This window comes from Cottoperca gobio, chromosome 9 (assembly GCF_900634415.1).
Source record: "Cottoperca gobio chromosome 9, fCotGob3.1, whole genome shotgun sequence".
Taxonomy (NCBI): domain Eukaryota; kingdom Metazoa; phylum Chordata; class Actinopteri; order Perciformes; family Bovichtidae; genus Cottoperca; species Cottoperca gobio.
In genome coordinates, this window is record NC_041363.1 from 22,943,211 (window position 1) to 22,966,516 (window position 23,306).

The following is a 23,306-nucleotide window of genomic DNA, read 5'->3' on the forward strand; positions in this document are numbered from 1 at the left end:
TGAACTTTAAATGTTTGGATCAGGTAAATGTCAGAAACGTGAATGTAAACGATGTGCCGCTCGGACCGAAAGTTGACCACTTAGAGTGATTAACATGTGAGCAGAGTCACAGGACTCACTCTGAGGGTGTTACGACTGTGACTATCGCTGCTTGGCGACCGGCCACAGAATGAATAATAGATTATTAGATCATCTGAAGTATCTCTAAAAGTGTTTGTGGTGATTGTATACAAGGCAGAGCACAATGTATTCTTTCAGTATCCAATGACTCCTTAAAACAGAGCAAATGATGGAAAGCGAGCCTCGAGTTTACTGTATCCTCCCTCAGCTGCTCCACAACAAACCGCAGCTGACCGCAAGGGCCTCTGGACCATCAATTATACATCGCAGTATGTGCTTTTGCCAGATTAAATATGCATAGCACATCAGCTGTTATACAATATTAACAGCTAGAGAATGCAGAGAGAAAATGAAACCTCAGTGGAGCCAGATAAATATATTTATTGGCCAGATCAGAGTGAAATAAGGCCTTAACCATAACAAAGCATGTTAAGTGACAAAGAAATCTACTTAGAGACACTTTGGTCTTTCGAGCCCTCGTCACATTACAAAGAATACTCTGCACTGTACACTTCAGTGTGATATGATATGAATATGATACTTTATTTACAATAGATTAATACAATAATCTCATCCAACTTTATTCCACTAGTACAGATTTTGATACCTAGGGTTACATCAATCTGATATCAGTGCTATTATCTGTATACCTCACTGTAGGGCTACAAATGACTTATTTTCACCCATTAATATGCTGAATATTTTCTTGATTCATCGTTTTTGTCTAAAAAATTAAAGAAAAAAGTGAAACATTGCCCTAAATCCACGTCAACACATTCAAATGTGGTGCTTTTATCTGACCAACAATCTCAAACCTAAATATATTGCTTGACATATACCAAATTTCTGTTATAGTAAAGTAACATGAGGTTTGCCCAAATGAAACACTGAATTTCATAAAGACACTAATAAAGAAACTGTATGTGATCCCGACGGGTCAGATATCAGATCAGCTTCATCAGGTCATCATCACTAGTAAAAAATAAAATCTCTTATATGTGGGGAAGAGATAAAAACAATAATATATTTGTTCTTTGAACATGGGTAGCATTAAGTTATGATTTGGTTCTTCAGGTTTCTCGGGGAAATATCAGCAGAGCAGAGGTTATGAACACGCTTTAGGTCTCCAGGAGGAGCGACGTGTTTTATGAACGGCATCCAAAAATCAAAGGACATGAACTGCTAACCATCTCAGAGGTCAAGCTCACTGGTATCCTGATGTAATGAGCGACTCTGATCTTTGACTCCTCGTACAGACTCTGCTCTCTATTTGATCGCGAACAGTTTGATAAAAGCTCCGTTAGCAGAAACAACTCAATGAAATCATGAAATGTAAGAATTGTCTTTAGGACTTTGCGCAACAATTCACTTGTTTTTTACAAGACTGTATTTACTACTTCATTGTACATTATAATGTCATTTGGTACTAATTATAGTAGAAAATGACAAATCTGATTGAGTCAAGCAGCTCAGGCACAAGCTTAACATTTAACATATCTGAAATATAAAGTGTTCAAAATTAAATATATACATTTTTGATTTGACTTAAATTGTGCAGCTCTTTCAAGGAAACTTCCCTAGAAATCAACAAGCACCTATAAACTTAAATAACCTTCTCAAAACGTTGTCTCTGTAGCCTCAAATTAGTATATAACCTTTAGGTAACGTCTGAGGAAATTATCGGGAAACCATCAGGATATTATGGACCTGTAAAATAAAACGTTACCGTCATTTTTAACATATGAGCTTTAAGTCACAATTTATTTGTATTTTTTTTTGTATTGTACTTTTAATGATAGTATATCCTAAGTTAGGAAGGGGGGCGAGAGGGGGATGACATGCAGCAAAAGGACCACAGGTTGGATTTGAACTTTAGTGTATCGTCCACCCGCTGTACCAGGTGAACCACCGGGGTGCCCAAGTCTTAAAAATGTATTATCTTGGGCCACAGTATGTGTTTCAAGACATATAACACTTGGCATAAATTGTCTCGCTTTGTGTTTTCTATGTTTAATACATATTCTATCTGTACTACACGGTGGAGCTCGAAAAGTTTAAAAAACGTAACAAATATTCTTGGCTGGAGTAAACAAAAACGATGATGTTAAGGTTATAAAAACGTACACCTTTGGTTTGAATATTTCAAATATATGGGCCACTCACTGACTGAGGAAATTTAAGGCGAGCATCAGGGTTCAAGAGGTTAAAGCAATTTAAAAAATAAAAGAGACTTTTAAGCTTTAAACCCGCAGAGGCACAGATTGTAGAACAGAAAGGCGGTGCAGCTCAGTATCAGGAGGGCAGAGCTAATAATGAATTCCTGCAGATTAAAATCCTAGTTTGAGTTAAAAAGCTGCCATCAGCTTTTCTACTTTAATTAAGTGGAAGTAGTGAGCAGTGACGTGATCTGCAGCTCAAGCAGGAAATCACCAACAAATAAGCATTTATTTGAACACAGATGTTCTCGGTTTGTATACTATACGAGTCATGCATGTTTTTTTGTCCATTTCATTCAACCATGACACAAATTATACAATATATCATGGTGGCAAATCCTCTCTGCATGCTAATGCATTAAGCTCTACTGAGAGCAGCATAGTAAACCAGTTTATTCAGTATAATTCATCAAAATGCCAAGAAGCTGCACTGGATTCTTACTGACATTGTTTTCACAATTCCCTGCAGTGCCCGAGACAAACTCTCCTCATAATGCATTATGACATACGTTAAGCTACTGTTACTGTCAAGTGAAGGGGAACAGTGAAAAGCAGAAAGCTGTGAAGAGACTTACGTTGGTGACGGCGTCAATGTTAGCTCCAGCCAGGCAGAGATGACGGACAACCTCGAGGCTCCCGTTGTTCGCAGCCAGGTGGAGCGGAGTTCTGCCATACTGGATGAAGACAGACAAATATCAAAAGGGGAGTTTTTAAAAGGTTTTTGGTTTCAAACCCATCATGTAGAAGACTGCAAGTCTGAAACTGACACAGAGGTTAGTCAGCAGAATATTCTTCTGGAAATAAGTAAGTGTAAAATGACAGGATAAAGATCCCGCAGGATGACACACGGCTGGGTGAAGAATGTCTGTAAAAGGTCCGTGCGAGGGATCCTCGAGGACGTGGCCATGTATCGTTGCGGACATGGGCAGATGACAAACTTAATGTCCCACAGAAGCTCACATCTATGCAGACGCAGAGAGTATAACTTGTGCTTAAAAAGGTACCGTCACGTTACATTTTCATTCAATGAAAGTGCTCTGCACTTGGCCCTCGAACAAATGTGATACGGGCTTTGATGAGAGCAGTAAATAAATATTACGAGCAATCACAAACTGTAAACAGCGTATGAGAGCAACGCTACAGTTTATAGCCTATAATAAACACGGTGATAAAAACTGGTTAGAAAAACTTCAGTTGGCTCAAGCCAAAGTTGAACAAAGGTGATCGGCTGCAGCAAAACAGGAAATGCTTGCTTAAATTTGACATGAAGCCTTTAATAGAAGTGAAATGGAAGGCGGGGTGAATATTTGCAGGACAGAACTGCAATACGACCGTGCCTTTACTTAACCTGCGGATAACGGCAACAAAAATGACAGAATGGACAATTGTATTGGTCCAATATATCAAAACGGTATTTTGATCAAACACCATGTTTTGTCTTGGGGATAATTATTATTATCTGTACAAAAAACACCAAAGCAAACGTGCATGATTTAAGTTCTTTCTTTCCGTCACATGAAATGCATCGTTTCTCTTGCCTAACGTTTCAACTCAACTCCGCACCCCCATGGAGGTGCTTGGTTTGTCCTGCCTCTGTTTGAAAAGGTAGAAAGGTGCTCTGGAGGATTACATAAAGATAATCAAAGCAGGAGCATAGAGTTGTGTTCACAGTGCCCTCTTTAGTTACCATAATTAAAAAGACAATAATTACTAGCGTTACTATTTTTCTCCACAATATAGAAAATACTGACCAACTCCTATAAAAGCTTTCTGTGACGGAGGACAAAAGAAAAAGCTTTGGAAAATATCAATACACTCTTCAAAATAAGCTTGTTTGAAAGCAGCATTTCAATCAATTCCCTTCTGTCACAACTTGAAAAACAAGACGGCATTCATCCCGTTTTATTCTGCTGAAAACAGAACAGGAGACGTTTTCAATTCCACCCTCCTCGTTTTTCTCCCCAGTGTCTGCAGCTGACAGTGAAGACAAATCCAGGCACAGACTCAGAAATGTGCGATATTCTGCTTTAGATAAGCTTTGAAACCCCCCCCCCCCCCCCCACCCCCAAGTTATGAATAAATCAAAACATCTCTGGCAGTGCCGTCTGCTCCCGATGCACATCACTTCCCTGAACTATTCACGGAAAATATGTTCCTTATGCGCAAAGAGCTGAGTGGGCTACCATTGTCGGACAAGAGTGATCCCATTGCAGAATACATTAAAATGGATGGCGCCAAAATAGAAAGTGAAAAAGGCAAAACATGTGGGAAGTTGTGCCTGGCAGAGGCAAAGCAAGATGGGATCTTTAGTCAAATGCAAACCAGGTATGTGAGAGCTCCCCTAAAGGACCAGTTCACCCAGATAAGAAAAAAAGCTGCTTAGTCAGCAAATATCAGAATAAAGACCACTTCCAGCCCAAGAAATGCTCACAGAGTTCGGAATTTCAAATACTCTCCCAGTAAATAGACCTAAAGAAGTTTTTTAAGTAATATATTGAATGCCAAATGTATGAGCTCAGTCAAGTTTAGATAAGATCACACAGCAAAGTCCTCAGGCTGCGTGTATTTACCGGTACACTTACAGAAATGCCTTTAATCTCTTTAATGTGTTTGCTTTCAATGTTTATTTATCGCTCTTTTTGGCCTGTGATGAGCTCTCGTTTAGTCTGCATGGAACAGCTAACAGAACAAAAGAATGTGACTGTTAAAACAACTCATTTCTAAACCATGGGCATATATCTGCAGCTATCATAGCCTCCTTGGGAAAGATTTGAAAGTAAAAAGCACACTGTGGTCTCAACTATTGTTTCTCCTGCATTGAACTTAACCATGAAAGTGTGGAATGAGCCAGGGCGACATAATAGTCAGTGATGCTGACCTGTGACCTAATGAAATGTGTTAAACTTGTGTTTGATGTAATATTGTTATAATATGGATATATTCATGTTTGTTGAAAATGTATCTGATTAAACAAATAGAATCCCAAAATTAATTTAGTCTGAAACTTTTATCGCAAACATGAATCTTAGTTAAAACCTGTCCTCTTAAAGTCTGGTGATAAAATAAAATCACACAAATATGTTGCAGCAAAGGCATTTAGGGGCCATTGCCCTTCCGCCCTTCTGTCATTAAGCAAGACTCTGAACCCAAATGAATTGTTTTGCTAAAGATGTAAGTAATGTAATTACTTTTAGAGGTGGAAATCTCAAAACCTGGCTGGATACCACTAAAGTGAATTCTCTTCAAACTTTGGCGAACTGACCCTTTAACCAATGCTGATATGTTAGCCACGTTGGTGCAGTGGGCAGTCCTCACCTTGTTTGGGAGGTCAAGGCTGGCCTTGGCGCTGCAGATCGCTGTGACGACGGGTAGGTTTCCGTCCTTACATGCAATGTGCAGCGGCGTGTTGCCATGGCGATCCTGCTGGTCCAGGTGGCAGTGGTGTCTGAGGAGGCAGCGGACCACTTCAACCTGACACCTCCGTACGGCCAGGTGGAGGGCTGTGTGTCCGTCCTACACACACACACACACACACACACACACACACACACACACACACACACACACACACACACACACACACACACACACACACACACACACACACACACACACACACACACACACACACACACACACACACAGTGTCACATTATTTAATGTCAGTGCTTCCCAGCACATTGTGTTCAGGTTCATGTGAAACTAACAGCAGGTTAGGTAAACTGCAGGAATGAAGCCTTTTCTTATATTTCTTTGGGGTGCAGTTTTTGCCTTTATTAGAACGCACACCGGGGAGAGATCGACAGGAAACGAGGGTAGAAAGAGAGGGGGGACAAAGGTTCCTATATCATCATATATGAATAAAAATGGTAAAACAATGAAAAGGAGACCAGAGATATAGTGCAGACACGAAACACAGAGCAATCCATATGAAAGGTTTGATGATCCCCATGGTGGTGTAGAGGGGTCAGAAACTGTGTTTGTATTGTTTGTCTTTCATTGGCTCGTTGTAACCTGTCCGACTTGTCTTTTTCTAATTAGTTTTTCCATTTGCAGAGGTAAACTAGTTTCTCTTCTGGGAATTAATGTAGTTCACTTTCCATCTATGCTCGGGGTATAATTGGAACAAACGGGAGCAGACACTGAGGTAAACTACTACACTAAAGGCATCCAGATTCCCGACATGAATAAGGAATAAAATGTCTGTTTAGACTTATCTCTCTTTCTAATAAATAAATAAATAAATCTGCAATAAAACAGTGTTGTCTTTGCAATAAAGTTAGGAGTCAGACATAAAAATAAATCCTCTGCGTTGAAGTGTTCCGGTCTGATCACCTTGTCAGTCGCCTCTAGATCGGCCCTGTGCGTCACCAGACACTCTACAATGTCCACAAAGCCCCGAGCAGATGCCGTCAGCAGCGGACTCTCCCCCTCGCGGTTCTTTGCATCCACGTGGCAGCCTGCCTGGCAGAGAGCTCGAGCTACTGGCGAGTATCCGTGCCACGAAGCACAATGCAGCGGGGTCTCCTGCTCCTGGAGATGGAAATGTAGAATGCAAAATAATAAAAACCTGAAGAAAGGTCCTTCTAAAAAAAACAATAATTTGCTAAATGTGCATGTGCTTACCCTGTCAGCCAGGTCTGGGTTGGCTCGGATGCTGCACAGGTAGTTCACCACATCCACGTTGCCATAGCGGGCCGCCACGTGAAGAGCAGTCTCACCAGACTGGAGGACACAACAGAGAATTAACAAATCATCAGCACTTATATACAGTAAGGTGATTATGTAAACTACAAGTTAAAAATAAAAATAAAAGGTTTCCTTGGAGGTTTTACGATAATTACTTTCATGTGGAAAAATACATTCAAACGGAAAATGATTTTCCTGTTAGTCATGCCATTTCCGCTGAGTCGGACACTTTGCCAATAACTTCCATTCAAACAACCGTCCGGTGTGCGCAGATATCGGACTCGTTAGAAATCGATCCAATCGGCTTTAACATTATGGCTGCCAGTCAGAGAAGAAGCTCGTTAGCAGAGAAGCTGCTTATGTGAAAAGACACCCGAGACGCGGCTTAAAATAGCATCTAATGGATCTAAGTTGGGAAAAAAACATTGACAGGTCTATTAAATTAGGGGAATTAAATAAAGAAGATAGAAAAGATTCACCTTGTTAAAAAGGTCTTTCTCATAAGACAACTAATTGGTCACACACACATACCTGTTTGTGACCTCCAGCTACCCGCTGGTAAAATGATTGGAGAAAAAATGCTTTTAGGATTTTGTCTGCCCATGCCATCTCTGTGATGGAGACCATGTCGGCATCACAAAAGAACACACACACACACACACACACACACACACACACACGTTTCTATAGCAACAGAAAATAAGCTGATAAAATGCCAAAGTAACTGGTCCCCATGTGGTTACTGTGGTGAGCGTGTGTGTGTGTGTGTGTATCTGGGCATTTCGGAGAATCAAAGTAATGCTTCTCAAGAGGTTCGATGGGTGGGAGTGTGTGAGTAATTGCTGATAGATAACAGTGTGTGGTGAGTAGTAGCATGTATGTATGTGTGTGTGTTGAGAGAGAGGAAAAGAGGCACTTGATTTACCTTATCTTGAATATCCAGAGGGCATTTCTTTTCATGGAGGAATTTCAGGGTCTCGACGTGGCCGTGTCTCGCTGCGTAGTAGATAGCGTTGGCTCCACTCTGAAGGTTCGGGAGAGAAGAGAAATTCCAGGATTTATTGCTGACCTTTACAAAAAATATCCAGCTCTCTGGGAATGTGTCTGCAGCCCGATGATATGAACACATCCTTCTAAAAAACTGCACAGCATGTTTTCTGACAAAGAGCTGTTTTGAGGATGTTAGTCAGTTAAACTAGCTGCACTCGCCAACTTGTTGCTGTTGAACGTCAGCTGATGGTAACTGTTTGAAACGGAACCTGCTAGACATCTGGTCACAATGTGTCAGTAATTTGCACATAACACACAAACCTTTGACGACGCTACTTCTGGAACGTAAAGGTACATAATGTTTAAAGGCGTGGTTTTAAAATAAATAACTAGGCCTCATGTTGTTACCTTCCAAAACAAAACCACAAAAGAAGAACAATCCTCTCCCCTTGGCGATTTGGTGAAATCAATTTTACACCATCAGGTTGGTATCCAGTATATTACAACGTGTGCAACATAAACGTTTGCATTGCATCCACGGACTGTATGGGATACAATTGAAGACGTCACCGTTATACATTTTGACAATCGATTATTTGAGAGAATAATCGTTATTTGCTGCCCCACTTCTAGTGTGTCCAAAACTACTTCAATAAATCATTTTGTTATTTCATAATAACAAATCACTACCAATTACAAATAATCCGACACTATATACTCATATTGTCACAATAAGATTCAACTGAAAGTCAAATGACCAAAATATTGAATTATTGCCAAAACTGTGACAGTAATGCTGAAGTAAGTCAATTCAATTTATGCAAATAGTTTTTCACATTTGTTTTGCAAAACAGTTTGTAGTTTACATATTTTGAAGCTGCTCTGTTGGTACAGAAGGATGAATTAATGGAAGGATCAAGTATCTCTCTCTCTCTCTCTCTCTCTCTCTCTCATCCGAATGACAGTGTGTCAAATTCTTCTTCATTCCTGCAGCGCCGACGCCTCTAATGCATGTCTTGTTTATTAAAACCCACAGCTGGTTGGACCAAACATATTTCAGTCTTTACCTTGTCATTGGCCTGGATCTCTGCACCTTTCCTCATCAGCACCTCGATGATCTGAACGTTGCCACAGCCGGCTGCAATCAGGAGGGGAGGAGTCCCATGCTGCAATGTACACACACATTTTAATGCAACCGTGATGCGTTTGTGTATCTTTAAAAAGGTGGCGCTGATTTCTCCCACAGGTTTTTAAAATGTTCAGACAGAATTGACGTCTTATGTGTCTTAGGGCATCTTCATAGTGAAGGAAACATGAGCGGAGGTAAAAGAAAAGGAGAGAGGATGAAAGAAAATGGCAAGAGGATCTTTATCTGAACCAGAAAAGGTCATTTTCCCTGGATCTTTTATCAGGGCTGTACCAAATGTCATTTTTCTTTTTATATTCAAAGCTTTTATTGAAGTTTTTGAATGAAGCTTTGAATGTCTGCTGGTATGTATTTTATGACATCAACCTAAAAAAAAAAGGGTGGGTGTGGGGAGATCTCTTGTTATTGGGGTTTTATAAAATGTCATTTATGGAAATGTTTACATATTTTGTCACTAAATGTTGACTTTCGGACTTCACAACGCTCTGGAGATATTGGAAATGTTTGGATCAAACGTGTCTGAAACAATCGTACGCAGCCACCGCTGGAATCCAATTCTACAAATAGAATAATATTCATGTAGCCTAATCTCTATCTGCTACTGTTCAGAAATACCGAGTTTAAACACAATGAATTGACCAGCTTAAAATAAAAGCCGTGCAGCTGTTTATTTAGATTTCGTACGTCAACGTTATGAATGAAGCTTCAAACCTTTCGGTACAGCCCAACGCTCTACGTTCTTTATACACCTCTCTCCAGCGCTCTGCCACTAACTGTCATGTTATTCTCCTCCTCCTCTCCACATTGCTCATTCTCACATTCCTCTTTTCCTTCCCATCTTATCTTTTCCTCTACACGTCACCGAGTTTAATGACATCATGTCCCCCTATCGCCCATCAGCTGTCAACAAACGCCGCCTCTTTCCAGTGGAAACAGCGAGCAGAATGAAGATGAGGGAGTTGTTAAGTCTGGCTATGCACCTAAACATCAGGTTGTGAACACTGAGAAGCTGTTCTCTGCACATTATTTTCTTTTTTAATAAGATGGACAACAACAACAACAACTATGAAAGTCTGTGACTTTCCTGCAGGCAAGTAAAATCATGAGTCTATTCATTGTGTTTAATCACAGCTTCAGATAAAGATGAGGCTACACTAATACTATTAGTATTTTAATATGTGTAGAATTAAATTCCAGTGGTGGCTGCGTAGGATTGTTTCCGACTTGTGTGATCCAAACAGCGTTGTGTCTAAAAGTACAACTATATTGAAAAAAGAAAGATGGAATCATTTCAGTTTGTGATGTGAGGTTTTTATCTTAAATATTCTGATTCAATCCATATTTGTCGACATTTAGCCTCAACATTCTCCCTAAAATTAAGCACTGCTTTACACAATCTACAATAAATTAACTTCTTGATCTTGTGATCGGAAACGTTCATGTTCACTCCCTAAAAGAGGCCATCATACTTGCTCCAGGGTACAGCGTGTGGACACCACTACAAATGGTTGCACGGCCCTTTCCCAATCGGCTGCTTTAGTGACGACACTGAACTGAAGTCTGTGTTTGTGGGAAAGTGGACTGCACTGCATACTTTTACAGACATTCCTTCAAATCATGAGGACGTAAACTCTGTTTAGTTTGTTTTTCTGAGAGTTGCCAGTTTGGATTTAATCGAAAAATGGAATAGGATAAATTTCACACATCTCACAAATAAGAAAACAGGTTATATTGCTATTTATGTACACCATCTCTGCGTTAGTCACCTTGTTGGGCTGGTTGACGTCGTAACTGTTCAAGGAGCTGAGCAGGTGCTGCAGACCGGGCACGTTGTCGTCGTTTATGGCATGGATGATGGCTTTCATCACAAAGGAGTCTTCCTCGTCCTAAACGGGTGGGAAAGATAGTTACTGTTCTACTGTTCACAGGATGATGATCTAACCCTGTGAACATTAATCCTGAGAATTCTTTCTATCACATGCTTCCCCCCCCCCCTCCCCAAGTCTCTCTTTCATCTTTTTCCCCATGAATGAAAACACACAGAAACAAACAAGACTTTTCTTTTGCATCTGCAGTTCAGGTTAAAAATATATCAACATTTTTCTTTTTCTTCCTGTGACATGTGACCCAATAACCTCGAGTCAGCTGGTGGACACGGAAATCAGCTGTGACGCTCTGCTGCACAAAGAGACGAGGAGAAAGGCAGTGAGGTGAGGAGGGAGGCGAGGAGGGAGGCAAGGCTGATGTGGCGTTTGTTCTGCCAAGTGTGACAGTCCAGCTACATTCCTCAACATAACCTCCCTGCTGGGGGAGCCACGACTAAACCACCTCAGAGGAGCTGCAAACAACACAAACGCGTACGAGCAGCAAACCGCCTGCTGGGGTTTGGCTGTCAACACGCTCCTTTGGGATTTTTACCTTCTGAAAATTGCATTTCATGGATGGCAGGTTTTACCAATCTACATTATTTTCTTTTTGATGGGTGATATTTCCAGAGTCGGCCTCTACTTAAGAACTTCTCCAAAATAAAGAAGAAACTGTCTTTCCGTCTTAAAAGGAGGAAGGACGGAGGTTGGTATCCGGAAAAATAAAGATGTGGTCTCAGACAGACTGAGAAAAATAAGGTTGGCAGTAGGAATGAGTCAGGCTCTTTTGTCCCTCAAAAAGTTATTTTAAGGTGTTTTGTAAAGGTGACTAAACCTTATAATCTTGTTACCTTGGCAGGCTACTTTCCAAAAAATGTCCTAACCCACAGTTTCTCTGAGTTTCTCTCACTATTCATTTGCGTGGCAAAGATAAGCAGATTAATGGATTAGTGAATTGACAGAAGGATTTGTCGTCCAAATCATTTATCATTTTATCTTTATTTCTGCCTGAATTAGTTGAGCCACATTTGAAATACCAACTAATCACGGATTGTGTTTTGATTTTTTTTTTAACATTTTTTTCAGTTTTGCGTCCAGTTTCACCAAATTGGCAACATACAAACTGCAATTTGCAACATGAGATTATTTCCTCTCAAGTTCATTCGACATGTCTCCTTCCTCCGATTGGCTTTTTCTCCATAGCAACAGCAGCGAGGCTCATGGGTATTGTAGTATTTCGAGCCATTATCCATACCAAACGGATTGAAATACATGGTTCAATTATCCAGGTGACTCCTGTTTCTATGTTGAGGAACATTGAGGTTTTCAGGAAAAGAAGACTTGATGATGACACTTCTAACTCTACTTTGACACATTTTACAGACAAACAATGAATCAAAAATGTATTCGATGCATCTATAATTAAAGTATTCACTTATAAGTTTTGAAAAGGAGAACAAAAATGTAAAGGAAATGGAGTAAAAACCCTGGAGCTGCTCAGCCAACAAAGACAAAAAATCTATGAGAAAGCTGCTGCAGTGCTGTTTGTGGACTACAGGGGGCGCTTACATCTACCTACCAGCTCACCTGTGACATGAGGAAGTTGCTGCGTAATCATTTGATGAGGAAACAGGCCTGGCCTTGGCCTGCTGGCAATGTTTTGTAAATGATTAAGCCTCATTCAGGCTGCAGTGTTTACATCTCACAGGCTTTTCCGTATCAACGTATAGGTACACACAAAACATAAAAGCTTTCTTGTGTATCACACGGCCTTGTTGATATACACGGGTTTCCCCCTCACATTCCTATAAGCGCAACCTGGTTTTAAGGTCACCAACACAGTGAAATTCCAACAATTCTACAAACACCTGACCTGCGGCACTGTGTGGGTAACGAGGAACAGATCAATTACACGTAGGAGCTCAAGATTCTCGAGTTAGAAATACCAGCGCTGTAACCGAGAGCCCGGGGTCCTACTAATAAAATGCACTTCAATAAAAGCAATCTGAAAGTCATTAAGCTTCCAGTCTCCTGTCAATTACGTTTATTTGGTTTGTATTAAAGATAGGAGAGGACTGCAGTGATAAAAGTAAGGATCTTTTTCTGTTGTAGATGTTGTACTCAAGTGCAATTTGAAGCCTTGATGCTGTTAATAGATGCAAACCCAATTAACTTAATGAATTTGGATCAAGATCTTTGCTTCCTGTCCTGTTTAAAGCCTTTTTGTACGTCTTCAGATATTATGGCTGCCAGTCAAAGCACAAAACAGAAGCAGATCTCCAGGTCTTACCAATGTGTCGTCACTGCGCGCCACACTCATGTTGCTTCTTGACAGGAAAGAGCGGGACAGGCGGTTGCATAAGGAGATCAGTCGGACGGATTGCTGGGAAAGAGAAGAAGAATGGCGATTCATGTATGAGTAGAACTAGAAGAAGTTAATGTCAAGTCAGCACAATTTTCTGCTCTTTACGAATTCCCATCAGTTACTTTAACTCTTTGTGATTCATATTGTTTATCCGGCTATGCATTGGTAAATTGGATATTGAGCTACAGAGTTGGTGCACAACTTTATTTGTTCCTGATGGAGTCCGGTGAGGCAAGCCTGTTTGCAAACACAAAACCTGCATCCACACATGTACAAATATGATGGTGTAAGAAAAGAGCTGAAACACACAAGGCTTAATGGCAGGGGCCAGTCTGTAACTGGCCAACAACAAACAAACACCACGAAGGTCCATAACAAAAAGGAACATTATTATTATAATCCAAACATGTCTAATGGCTCCAGATATAAATCCAAACTTGTTTTATATAAAGGCAATCTAAAATGCATTCCCCTAGTCTTATTTGCCTTTTTGAGTTCAGTGTTAATCTGTGCGAGGGATCATATTGTCATTTATTTCAGAGCTGACGTTAACGATACCTTGCAATCGGTGTTTGTCCTTTTAAAAATGGACGTAAACCAGCAAAGTTACAAACATCTTGATGTGTACAGATGTTATTACACCTAGTTTTGAATTGGACTTCATTTGCAGTCTTTTAAACTTAACATCAACAGAATCTGGCTTTGATTACAGCTGGATTTGATTATTTCTCTTGTCAGTATGGTGAGACATTTCAGAATCCCGACACTTTTTAAATCTCACTTTTACAAACTGTATGAATACGTCTCTGCTTTGTCATGTTTTGCGGTCGGTTTCACATGTGGAGATAAATACTGTAAATTCAAATCAAGGTTACTGAAAAGTCCGAAGCCTCCAGTGTGCCAGACTCGAGCGTGAAGACGGAGACATGACATGACAGCACCGCCAAACCGCCACAGACAGATATTCCAAGTATTTCTTGCAGGCTAAGAAGCAACGCTGGGTCAGCCGTGACGAACCGAAACAGACAAGTAGACGAGCACTAAAGCAGCACCGGCAGTAAATCTGATGGTTATGGCGAGGCTGCAGCAGTACAACGTCTGACGAGGGTTTTTAGGCAAGTATTTTGGGGATGTGATGAGCTCCGTGGCACATTTTCTTCCCTAGAGTTAAGTTTGGGTGTGTAAACAAACCTCAAAAACTCAAGAGAAAAGCACTTACTTTCCATTTCCTTCGAGCCGCAAACTTCTTGAACTTCTCCATGTTGACAGCCGACTCCTTCCTGCTCAGTGCTTGTTGAGTGTCTTTTGGCTGATTCCAAAAACACAACACATGTATTGATAGAAAAAAGTTTATGAGAATATTCTTGGCAAGATAGATTTGGTGCAGGAATCAGTCAGTTGAGGCTTGGCAACATTCAGCTTACAAACAAGACATTTCAAATATCAACTACTGCCACAAAATGAAAAAGGAAAGAATTACAAATGTCTTAAAAAGAAATTGCGATGCCATCTGTCAGCTATAGAAAAGAGTCCAACCTTGATCCAGGGGTGCTGGAGGCTGTCCTGAATGGTCATTCTCTTTCTGTGGACAGAAAAGGTATACAAAGTTAAGGTTAGATATTTTGCAGATGATAGTTAACGATCTAATCCAGTGATTTCATTTAATGCTCACAGCAATGAGTCACTTTCAACCAAACTATAAAGGAATCTATTTATTCAAGAAGAACAAAACATGCCCTTATTCACGGTGGCATGTGGCATAAAGAATAACAAATCCAGGCACACAAGTGGGTGGTTAGAAATAAATAAAGCCTTTAATAAATATGGGCTCGTGGATACTAAAAAGTCTCCACTCTTGCCTTTCTCAAGGTGTCTTGACACACAATCATTGTGTCAAAAGTAACTGCTATTGATTTTTGTTATGCCACATCCCACACATGGATCAGGGTAGATTTATTTCTCTTAAACATTATTTATTTTCCCCGCCTTAGAGTACTACTGGTCGTCAGGGACACCGGAAGCAATCCTGGTTTTAAATCTTCTTTCTGTCAATTATATCTGTAAAAATACATATTTAACTGATGCATGCATATTCATCAGCCCATGAAAGCTGTGTTTTGTATTAAGTAGTGTGACTTCAGATCAACATTAGCACTGTGTGAAAAAATACAGCCCCCTCATTTATTTTAATAAGGCCAAATGCTCGACGACAGACTCTGGCAGAGAAGCGCACAGTCATCCGGCCAAGCCGGTGTTTCTGCGTCTATTAAGCCATCAAACTCATGGATCTATAAAATTAAACTGTGTAAACAACAATGCCTCACCAACACAGCCAACTGCGTCTTTAAAATGTTATTTTGTCACAGCACTACGGGAGAAATGTATACAATATAGAGTTGAGAGTAATATTTTAGGTCATCTTTAAAGCAAAAATGAGAAGAAAAAAAATCACTTTTTCCAGCTTCTAAAATGAGGATTTGCTTATTTCCATCATCGTTAACTGAATAGTTTTAGGTTTAAAAAAACTATTTGAATAGGTTCTGATCATACAAACAAACAAGATTCTACAAATTAAAACTATTGGATGCTATATTATTCTTATTATATGATTGGATTATTCATTTATTTGTTCGTACTGGAACTCATCCCCATTCAAAATAATGTGATCACCTAATATTGTTTTTCTATATTGACCTTTGTTGATCTAAAACATCTCATTTCCTACTTGAAACTCTTCACACTTCTCCTAAACAACATGTCAAACAGGATACCGAGACATCAGAGTGAAAAGGGAACAATTTACGTGACTTCCAAAGATTGATGGACAGTAATCCAAAGTCAAAGTTGTGTCAAGCATCTTTATAAATACCAGTTTTACAGTGTTATTTTGTTTACATACAGCATATTTTTTAAGTGTTTCTGAGAAATAGAAAAGGCAGCTAGCCTAAGCCTACCAAATGTATTTATGTAACAGGCAGCATTTTAATATATTTGCATAATTTGAACTAATAATTCAATAATTTGACAGAATTGAGAAATACTGAAAATCTTTTAGTAAAAAGTGTTTATTTGTGCACATTTAGCATAAATAAATGTTACCTGTTGTCTTAAGTTATTATTGCAATCAGTTAATATAACTTCTTCAAACATAAAAACTCCATAATCTTTTACACACTGTACTCTGAAACTAGCCCCGTATGTATCGAGTCCAGGATCGATTCTGAATCTAAATCAAATCCTGAGATACAAAGTAAAAACGTTTGGATGCTGTTTTTCTGATAGCCTTGCACCCACGTGATGTGCATTTAATTATTAAGCTTCTCTAACTCAAAACATGAAGTTAACACTCCTTCCACACAGAAAGTATATTAATTAACTTTAACAATAAAACAATAAAAGCCAAGCGGTCTAACTGGCTTCTCTTAATCCCTCACGGCCACATCCCTTATTTAACAGCTGTAAACTGACAATGAAAATAACGAAGGCATTGTTTTGAAAAGGTTTCAGTTTGTTCAACGTAAACCGACATGTCCTTTAGGGAAACTGGTGCGGTCAGGTGCACACACCACTTCCTGCTGTCGACGTCTGTTCAATATCACATCCCTGTTTCTATATCAGGTTATTCTGTGCGAGTCCAAGTGAAACCCCACAAACCTAACGGTGAACTTCAAGTGGTGACAGTGTAGTTGCAGTGAGTGTGCTGCTGCAGTCCAGTGTCATAGTCAACCTTATCAGAGTGTGTCTTCTTCAAGGGAACCTTCATTAATCTTCCTGCCAGCCGAGTGGATCCATGTCTGCCCTCCGTGTAGATCAATTAAAAGCCGCTACGTGTGGATGCACTCGGTCGGGGGACTTCTGAAAGCACCATTAGTGGAAGTTTGTAAAGTCAGTCTCCTCTTTACGCCCACTGTCTGTTTAAAGCAACCCGGGTCTTTTCTCACTTCATCCCGTCTAAATGAAATGATTATTCACCGCTGCTCGCCACCCTCGCGCTCACTCCATTGTTCTGAAGAATCAGGAGAGAGTGTAAGAGTGTTGGAGGCATTCACTGTCTGCAGGCATTCAGTTGTTGCTGGAGGAACTCGGTGAGACGTTCACAGTTTTAGGTACCATATCGTGACAAGATAGTTGTATTTGGAGTATCTGCAGAGGGCATATATTTACTTATCTTGTCAGCTTTTTAGGATAAAAAAAGAAAAGAAAGATCAATCAAATATTTAGAATGATTTCCTTTAAAGTAAACTATTGAAGACATTATATAGAGTTGGAGATAAGATAGAACATTTTATTTATAATGCTGCATTATTTTAAAATTCTAGCTACTGCCTTTCTAATTTGAAGTCCTTAGTTGACACTCTTTTTCCAGATGCATTCAGAAAGATGAACTTATATGATGAACAAACATTGGAAAATGTATTTGAATAAATGTAAAATATTTGTTATTGGAATCCGAATCTCAAAATATTTTCCTAAAAAACCATAAAGAGAGCGTGAGCAGAGCTGATGAGGGCCTTTGTGGTCAATGCGTTGGGTGTTTGCAAAGGAAATACATGCAAAGTTTCAATGTTTTCTAACGGAAGTCGTCCAGCAGAGAGGCCAGATATTCTCTGGACAAAAGAAACGATTTTAAGACTTCAACCTGGAATGTGGGAAAAATGACGGCCATTTTTCACTTTTGTCACATTTGATAGAATTAACGATTCATAGAAAATTAATAAATCATGAATATTAATCATTAATTGACTCTAGTTCACTCTTTTGGAAACAAATGGATTTTTTTTTCATCCAGCTCATGCTGAGCTGTTACTATAGAGAGCAGGTACATGACAGCATCATAACCCCCGTCTTCAATATCAGAAAGAGGGATCGTACATACTTGGGGTCTTTGACAAGGAGCCTTGCTATGAAGTCTTTGGCCAGGACGCTGGTGCTGCTGAAGAACTCCTCGTCGAACGTGTAGTCGACGGCCGACACGTTGGCCAGAGTCTCCTGCTTGTTGTCACCCAGGAAGGGAGACGCACCACTCAGACTGCACGGCAGGGACAGAGGTCAACAACAAGGTTAGAGGTGACAATTAGGTGTGTCGGGATATACAGGTATTAACGATATGAGTGATGTCAATCTTTAAAAAACATTGATATCATGTTAATAATATACATATAATATAGTGCCAATAATCTAGCGCCTCTTAAATCATTTGTTTATTTCCGTTCTTGCTTCGTTTCCCTCCCCGACACACAAATTAAATTGCAAAAAAGAGAGATAAAACCCAATGAACAAAGTAAAAGATGAACTTGACTGGTATCCTTTCCCCCCCACAAATGTTCTACAGATATCACCATTGTGAATTACTTTGGCTGAACTGTGCACATTTAATTTTGTGACAGCTCTAAAGACAATACAGTCAAACAGCTGGGAGGAAAATATAACAAGATAATCTGAATTTCTTTTAGACTGCATGTTTTAATCAACTCAACAACTTCAGAACCTCTAATCTACTTTAACAACAGCCCTGCTTACCGTCATCTAACTTGTAATCAAAGGAAATACTTTGGATTTCCATTCAAACACTGAACTCACCAGCGGCTGATTAGCTTCAGCTCTCGAAACCCGAAACTGAGACCTAACTACTCGTCTATGTGGGGAATATGATTACAGCTCCGCGTAGCAGCTAATGATGACTCATTAGTCAAGCCTCGCTATCAAACTGAAGTATTTGCTGTGTTAGACAAACACCATCACAGGAAAGCCAGCTGGGACGGCTCTCTGTTACAATGAATATGCAAGGAATTTTATGGGACAATGTGCGCACCGAAAGCATGTTTTAATGGACGAACGCAGACACAGTACAGCACACACAGGGCTCAGCGGTCATGCATGTAGATGAGGTCTCTTAGAGCTCAGGCAGTTAAACCAAACACCAGTGCGTGACAAACCCTGGCCGTCCCTCCTCCACTGAAACCTCTCCAGCTAGTCAGCACCAGCCGCTAATTAACACGCCAGCTGGGAAAGACATGGAGGTGGTGCGGGGGTCAAGCTTAAGTTGAGTGGAAATATATGAATTTACTGACTGTTTAAGGTGCAGCTGCTCACAACAAACTAGTAATTAAGGCAATTCTTCAGCGAGCCAGGAGGCAAAATCAGCAGGAAAGTGTTAAGTCGGGATGCTGTAGAACATTTCATTTGCAAAAATGCTTCCAAAATGACACTTAAAGATGCACTGTGCACAATTTGTCCTTAAGAAGTTGAACCACAACTTAGAGCTCCAGCAGAGCAGAACACCGGCTGATTCACCCAGATGATTTCAGGTTACATTATCTTAGACAAAGGAAGTCTTTCAAAACCTTTAAAAATGGAAACCGTAGTATCTTTAGCGACTAATGGAGCTTTTTGTGCAGCTTTCATTACAGCGTAGCCATCGGGTCATCACTCATGCAGAATACTCCCATTAAGAGGTTGTAGATGCTCCTTAAAATCACCCCAAATGGTTTATTGAATTATTCCCAGCCATCTTTTTTTTCTTATTATCTTTTTTAAATAGGAGATGAGCAGTAAGTGCAGCTCACTGTTATAGGCAGGGAGCGATCTATTTTTTACCGTGCCAGGCAGAGCTGTGACAGCTGTGTGGGTGGACAGCAGGAACAAGGATCGCGTGTGTAAGTGTACAGTATGTATGGATGCTTCATGTAATGTAGAGACAAAATAAAACAAGCTAATATTACCCTTTTTAAAATGAAGCGTGTAATGTTTGCAGCTTATTTTGTAATAATGAAATAATACTTTCATCCTTTATTTATCTCACTGTAATTGGGTGAGGGCTCTCTACATGTTTGTGTGGGCAAAAGCACCTAAAGTGCAGGTTTGTGCACACATTATGTGTTTGTGCTTCGTGTAGGTGTCGCTCTGAAGGATAAAAGATGTGTGGGAAGCTCAGAAAACCTTGTATCTGGGTATAAAGAGAGAAGGAAAGCATTGTCGAGAGCCAACAGCAGTTGATCTGTGAGCCGCCGAGGGCATGAACTTTTCTCTCGCTGTTGAATTAAACTGTACCGACATGTCTGCAGCGGCTGTTTCAAGAACACTCGCTTGTTCAATGAAAGCCCTTGGCTGAAGAAGATGAAGCTGCTGTAGAAGTGTTGGTTGTTTTTAAAGATCAATTGATTAATTGATGGTTGACCGAGGTAGCCATACAGGTGAAACATTTTAACATCACTTATTATGACAGCAGGACTGAGGTCACATCCTCTTCAACGGGTGGGCCGAGAAGATCAAAGAACACTGACCAGTCCACAGCCAGTTAGCTAGCTACAGTACATTAGCCTGTAGCGGTCGAGACATTGCTGTTTTTAGAGCTTTTTCTTTAAAAACAAATCTGAGAATTTATTTTGAATGTAAAAAATAAAATAAATTGGTTAAAATTAGATTAAACAAAAAAATACAAATCTGTATTTAAATCAGGTTTTTAAAAGAAAAAAAGCCCTTTGCAGCTCAAACGCTTTAACCACATATGTTTTTAAGTAAGTGTGATGGACAGCATTTACATGTTACATATTCATCTCTTCATTTTCAATTACAGGGAGCATTTTCTAAGCTGTCAACATCACATCAACGTTTGCAGCAGGAAATGTAACAACCTTTGGATGTGCGGGGGTATAAAGTCCTGGTGAAAATAAGGTTCAGTGTAAAAAAAAACCTAGCCTTATAAATCTTTTATTGTGTGAATTTTTTAATCATGATGCAGAATGGCCCATTTGCAGATAATATATATTATATTATAATCATGGATGTACTAATGTCTATATCACTTTAATGTTGCAGCAGGTAAAGGTGGAGCTTTAATTTGTGTATATACTGCTGAGCTCGGGTTTCCCTCGCTCTCCCCTGTCCATCTTTGGCTGAAGCCAAGTCAAGGCAATTTTTATTTTTTATTTTTTATAGCGTCAAATCATAGCAGTTGGCTCAAGACATTTCTCATTAAGCGCAGGTCTAAACTGCACCCAACAGAACATTCCCCCATGAGCAACCAGTGCGACAGTGGTAAGGAAAAACTTTAACGGGTAGAAACCTCGAGCAGAACCGGGCTATCCAATCAAGGCAAAGAAACCCCAAAACATAATATAAAAGCAGCATAAGAGCATCTTAAAATACTTAAGTACAGTAAGACTAAATGTGCTATACCACTGACCCCAGGTGGGAAAAACACTGTTATTGTTTAACTTATATCACAGAGAATGTGGTCAATGACAAGTCACTGATAATGGATATTTAATAAGAAGCTAATATCAGTCTGATCACATAACGTTCACACAGCTGCTGAAACAATATCACACTCGAGTGCACTCAAAATGCAGTTTCAATATGCTCGGCGGTCTCTGCTGCAGGCTGTTACATTATTCACGACAAACAGCGCTTGTGACTGCTGAGTGGCGCAGCGAGTTCAGCGACAGAGAGGTCAAAGAGCAGTCAGTAAGCTCTCCACATTCTGCATTACTGTTGTGTTTGTTGAGTGACGACGCCCTGGGGTTTGTATGAAATATGAACACAAAAGGGTAAAAGTGGCCGTTGTAAAAACCCTGCATGTTTACAATTCATACATGTTTCCATCGTCACCGTTTCAGATACTTACAGGATGTAGGTTATCACACCAACACTCCTGGAGAGGCAGGGAGAAAGACAGAGAAAATGGTTGTGCGTTTTGACAGCAGTGCATCATGCAAAACATACATTTACTTAACAGCAGATGTTCTTCAGAAATAATGATTTCAAACAGCACGTACATAATGCTCATTGTGGAGCAGATTGAGTTTTTGTTTACTTACCACATGTCTGCCTCCAGGCCCAAAGGTTCATAGTTGACTACTTCTGGAGCTGTTAGGCAAATACACAACAGAAGATTATTAAAATTCAGGTCACACACACACACACACACTTTATCTTTGATTTTCTTAGATTATATATTTCCCATTGCAGATTCATTTACTCCTTTTCTTCATTCCTTCTTGTCCTTGTTTGAGCTTGTTATCACATCCTGATTCTCTTTGTTTCTTCAGAGGTGTTTTATGAGCCTCTGTTTGTTTCCGCTAGAACTGTGATTATTTCTCTTCTTTTTTTCTCTTGTCACGTCTTCAGATGTGTGAATACCGTAATTGAAGATGAATCAGTACATTCATTTTTAATCAAATTAAAACAAAACAGGTTTGTTATGAAACAGGAACATAGTAGGAGGGAGGATGCAGCCCCCCCCCTTAGACAGAATAAAGACAACATTACACTAACATTTAGTTTTATATTTAGTTAATATTAATGGATTTTATTACTCCAATTAGTCTTTGTCCTCTATTCAGGGGATTAACATGTTGGGAATGTAAACAGGAAGTATAATGTTGCCATGGAGTCGTTTAGCTGTGGGCTGCAACTTGAGCCACATTTCTTTTACCTTGATGTGTTTATATTTCCCATTCATGTTTGCAATGTACCCATGGATGCACAGACTGTAACTGGATTACTTTGACAATGTAGAAAACTTATAAACATGATGATTCTTAAGGAGAGGCTGGTTCCGGGTTTCTGACACCACTTTATACATCAAATTAAAGGACTTTCCAGGCCTAATTCCTTCAAATTCAAGGACCCAACACGGCATAATCGGAGACACTGATCAAGTTTAACTACAGTTACAACGCTGAGAATCTTTATACTGAGCACTAGCAGGCTTTACGATGCTCACAGACAGTTGAGCGATAAAGACAGAGACTTTTATACAAGTTTAAGAGCATAGTCAAGCACGTTACATGACCCCTGTCTATTTACGTTATTTTGAAAAACTTTCAAGGCCTTTCAAGGATTCCAAGGAACCATCAGAACCATGGATTTATTTAGTGGATTTATGGATGTTTATTTGTAATGTATATTAT

General features: G+C 39.8%; 1 protein-coding gene across 3 annotated transcripts in view; it reads right to left on the reverse strand.

The window, feature by feature from the left end:
- Positions 1-23,306, reverse strand: part of dapk1 (death-associated protein kinase 1) — a 72,651-nt gene that overhangs the window by 13,617 nt on the left and 35,728 nt on the right. For all 3 annotated transcript variants that reach the window (XM_029439394.1, XM_029439392.1, XM_029439393.1), the window contains exons 6-18: positions 22,212-22,260; positions 22,019-22,045; positions 18,269-18,421; positions 14,929-14,974; positions 14,612-14,701; positions 13,318-13,410; positions 10,929-11,048; positions 9,083-9,181; positions 7,951-8,049; positions 6,963-7,061; positions 6,672-6,869; positions 5,652-5,849; positions 2,912-3,010 (exon numbers count right to left, since the gene is read on the reverse strand). In XM_029439394.1, the coding sequence (XP_029295254.1) occupies positions 2,912-3,010; positions 5,652-5,849; positions 6,672-6,869; positions 6,963-7,061; positions 7,951-8,049; positions 9,083-9,181; positions 10,929-11,048; positions 13,318-13,410; positions 14,612-14,701; positions 14,929-14,974; positions 18,269-18,421; positions 22,019-22,045; positions 22,212-22,260 (1,370 nt within the window). The remainder of the gene's footprint in view (positions 1-2,911; positions 3,011-5,651; positions 5,850-6,671; positions 6,870-6,962; positions 7,062-7,950; positions 8,050-9,082; positions 9,182-10,928; positions 11,049-13,317; positions 13,411-14,611; positions 14,702-14,928; positions 14,975-18,268; positions 18,422-22,018; positions 22,046-22,211; positions 22,261-23,306) is intronic.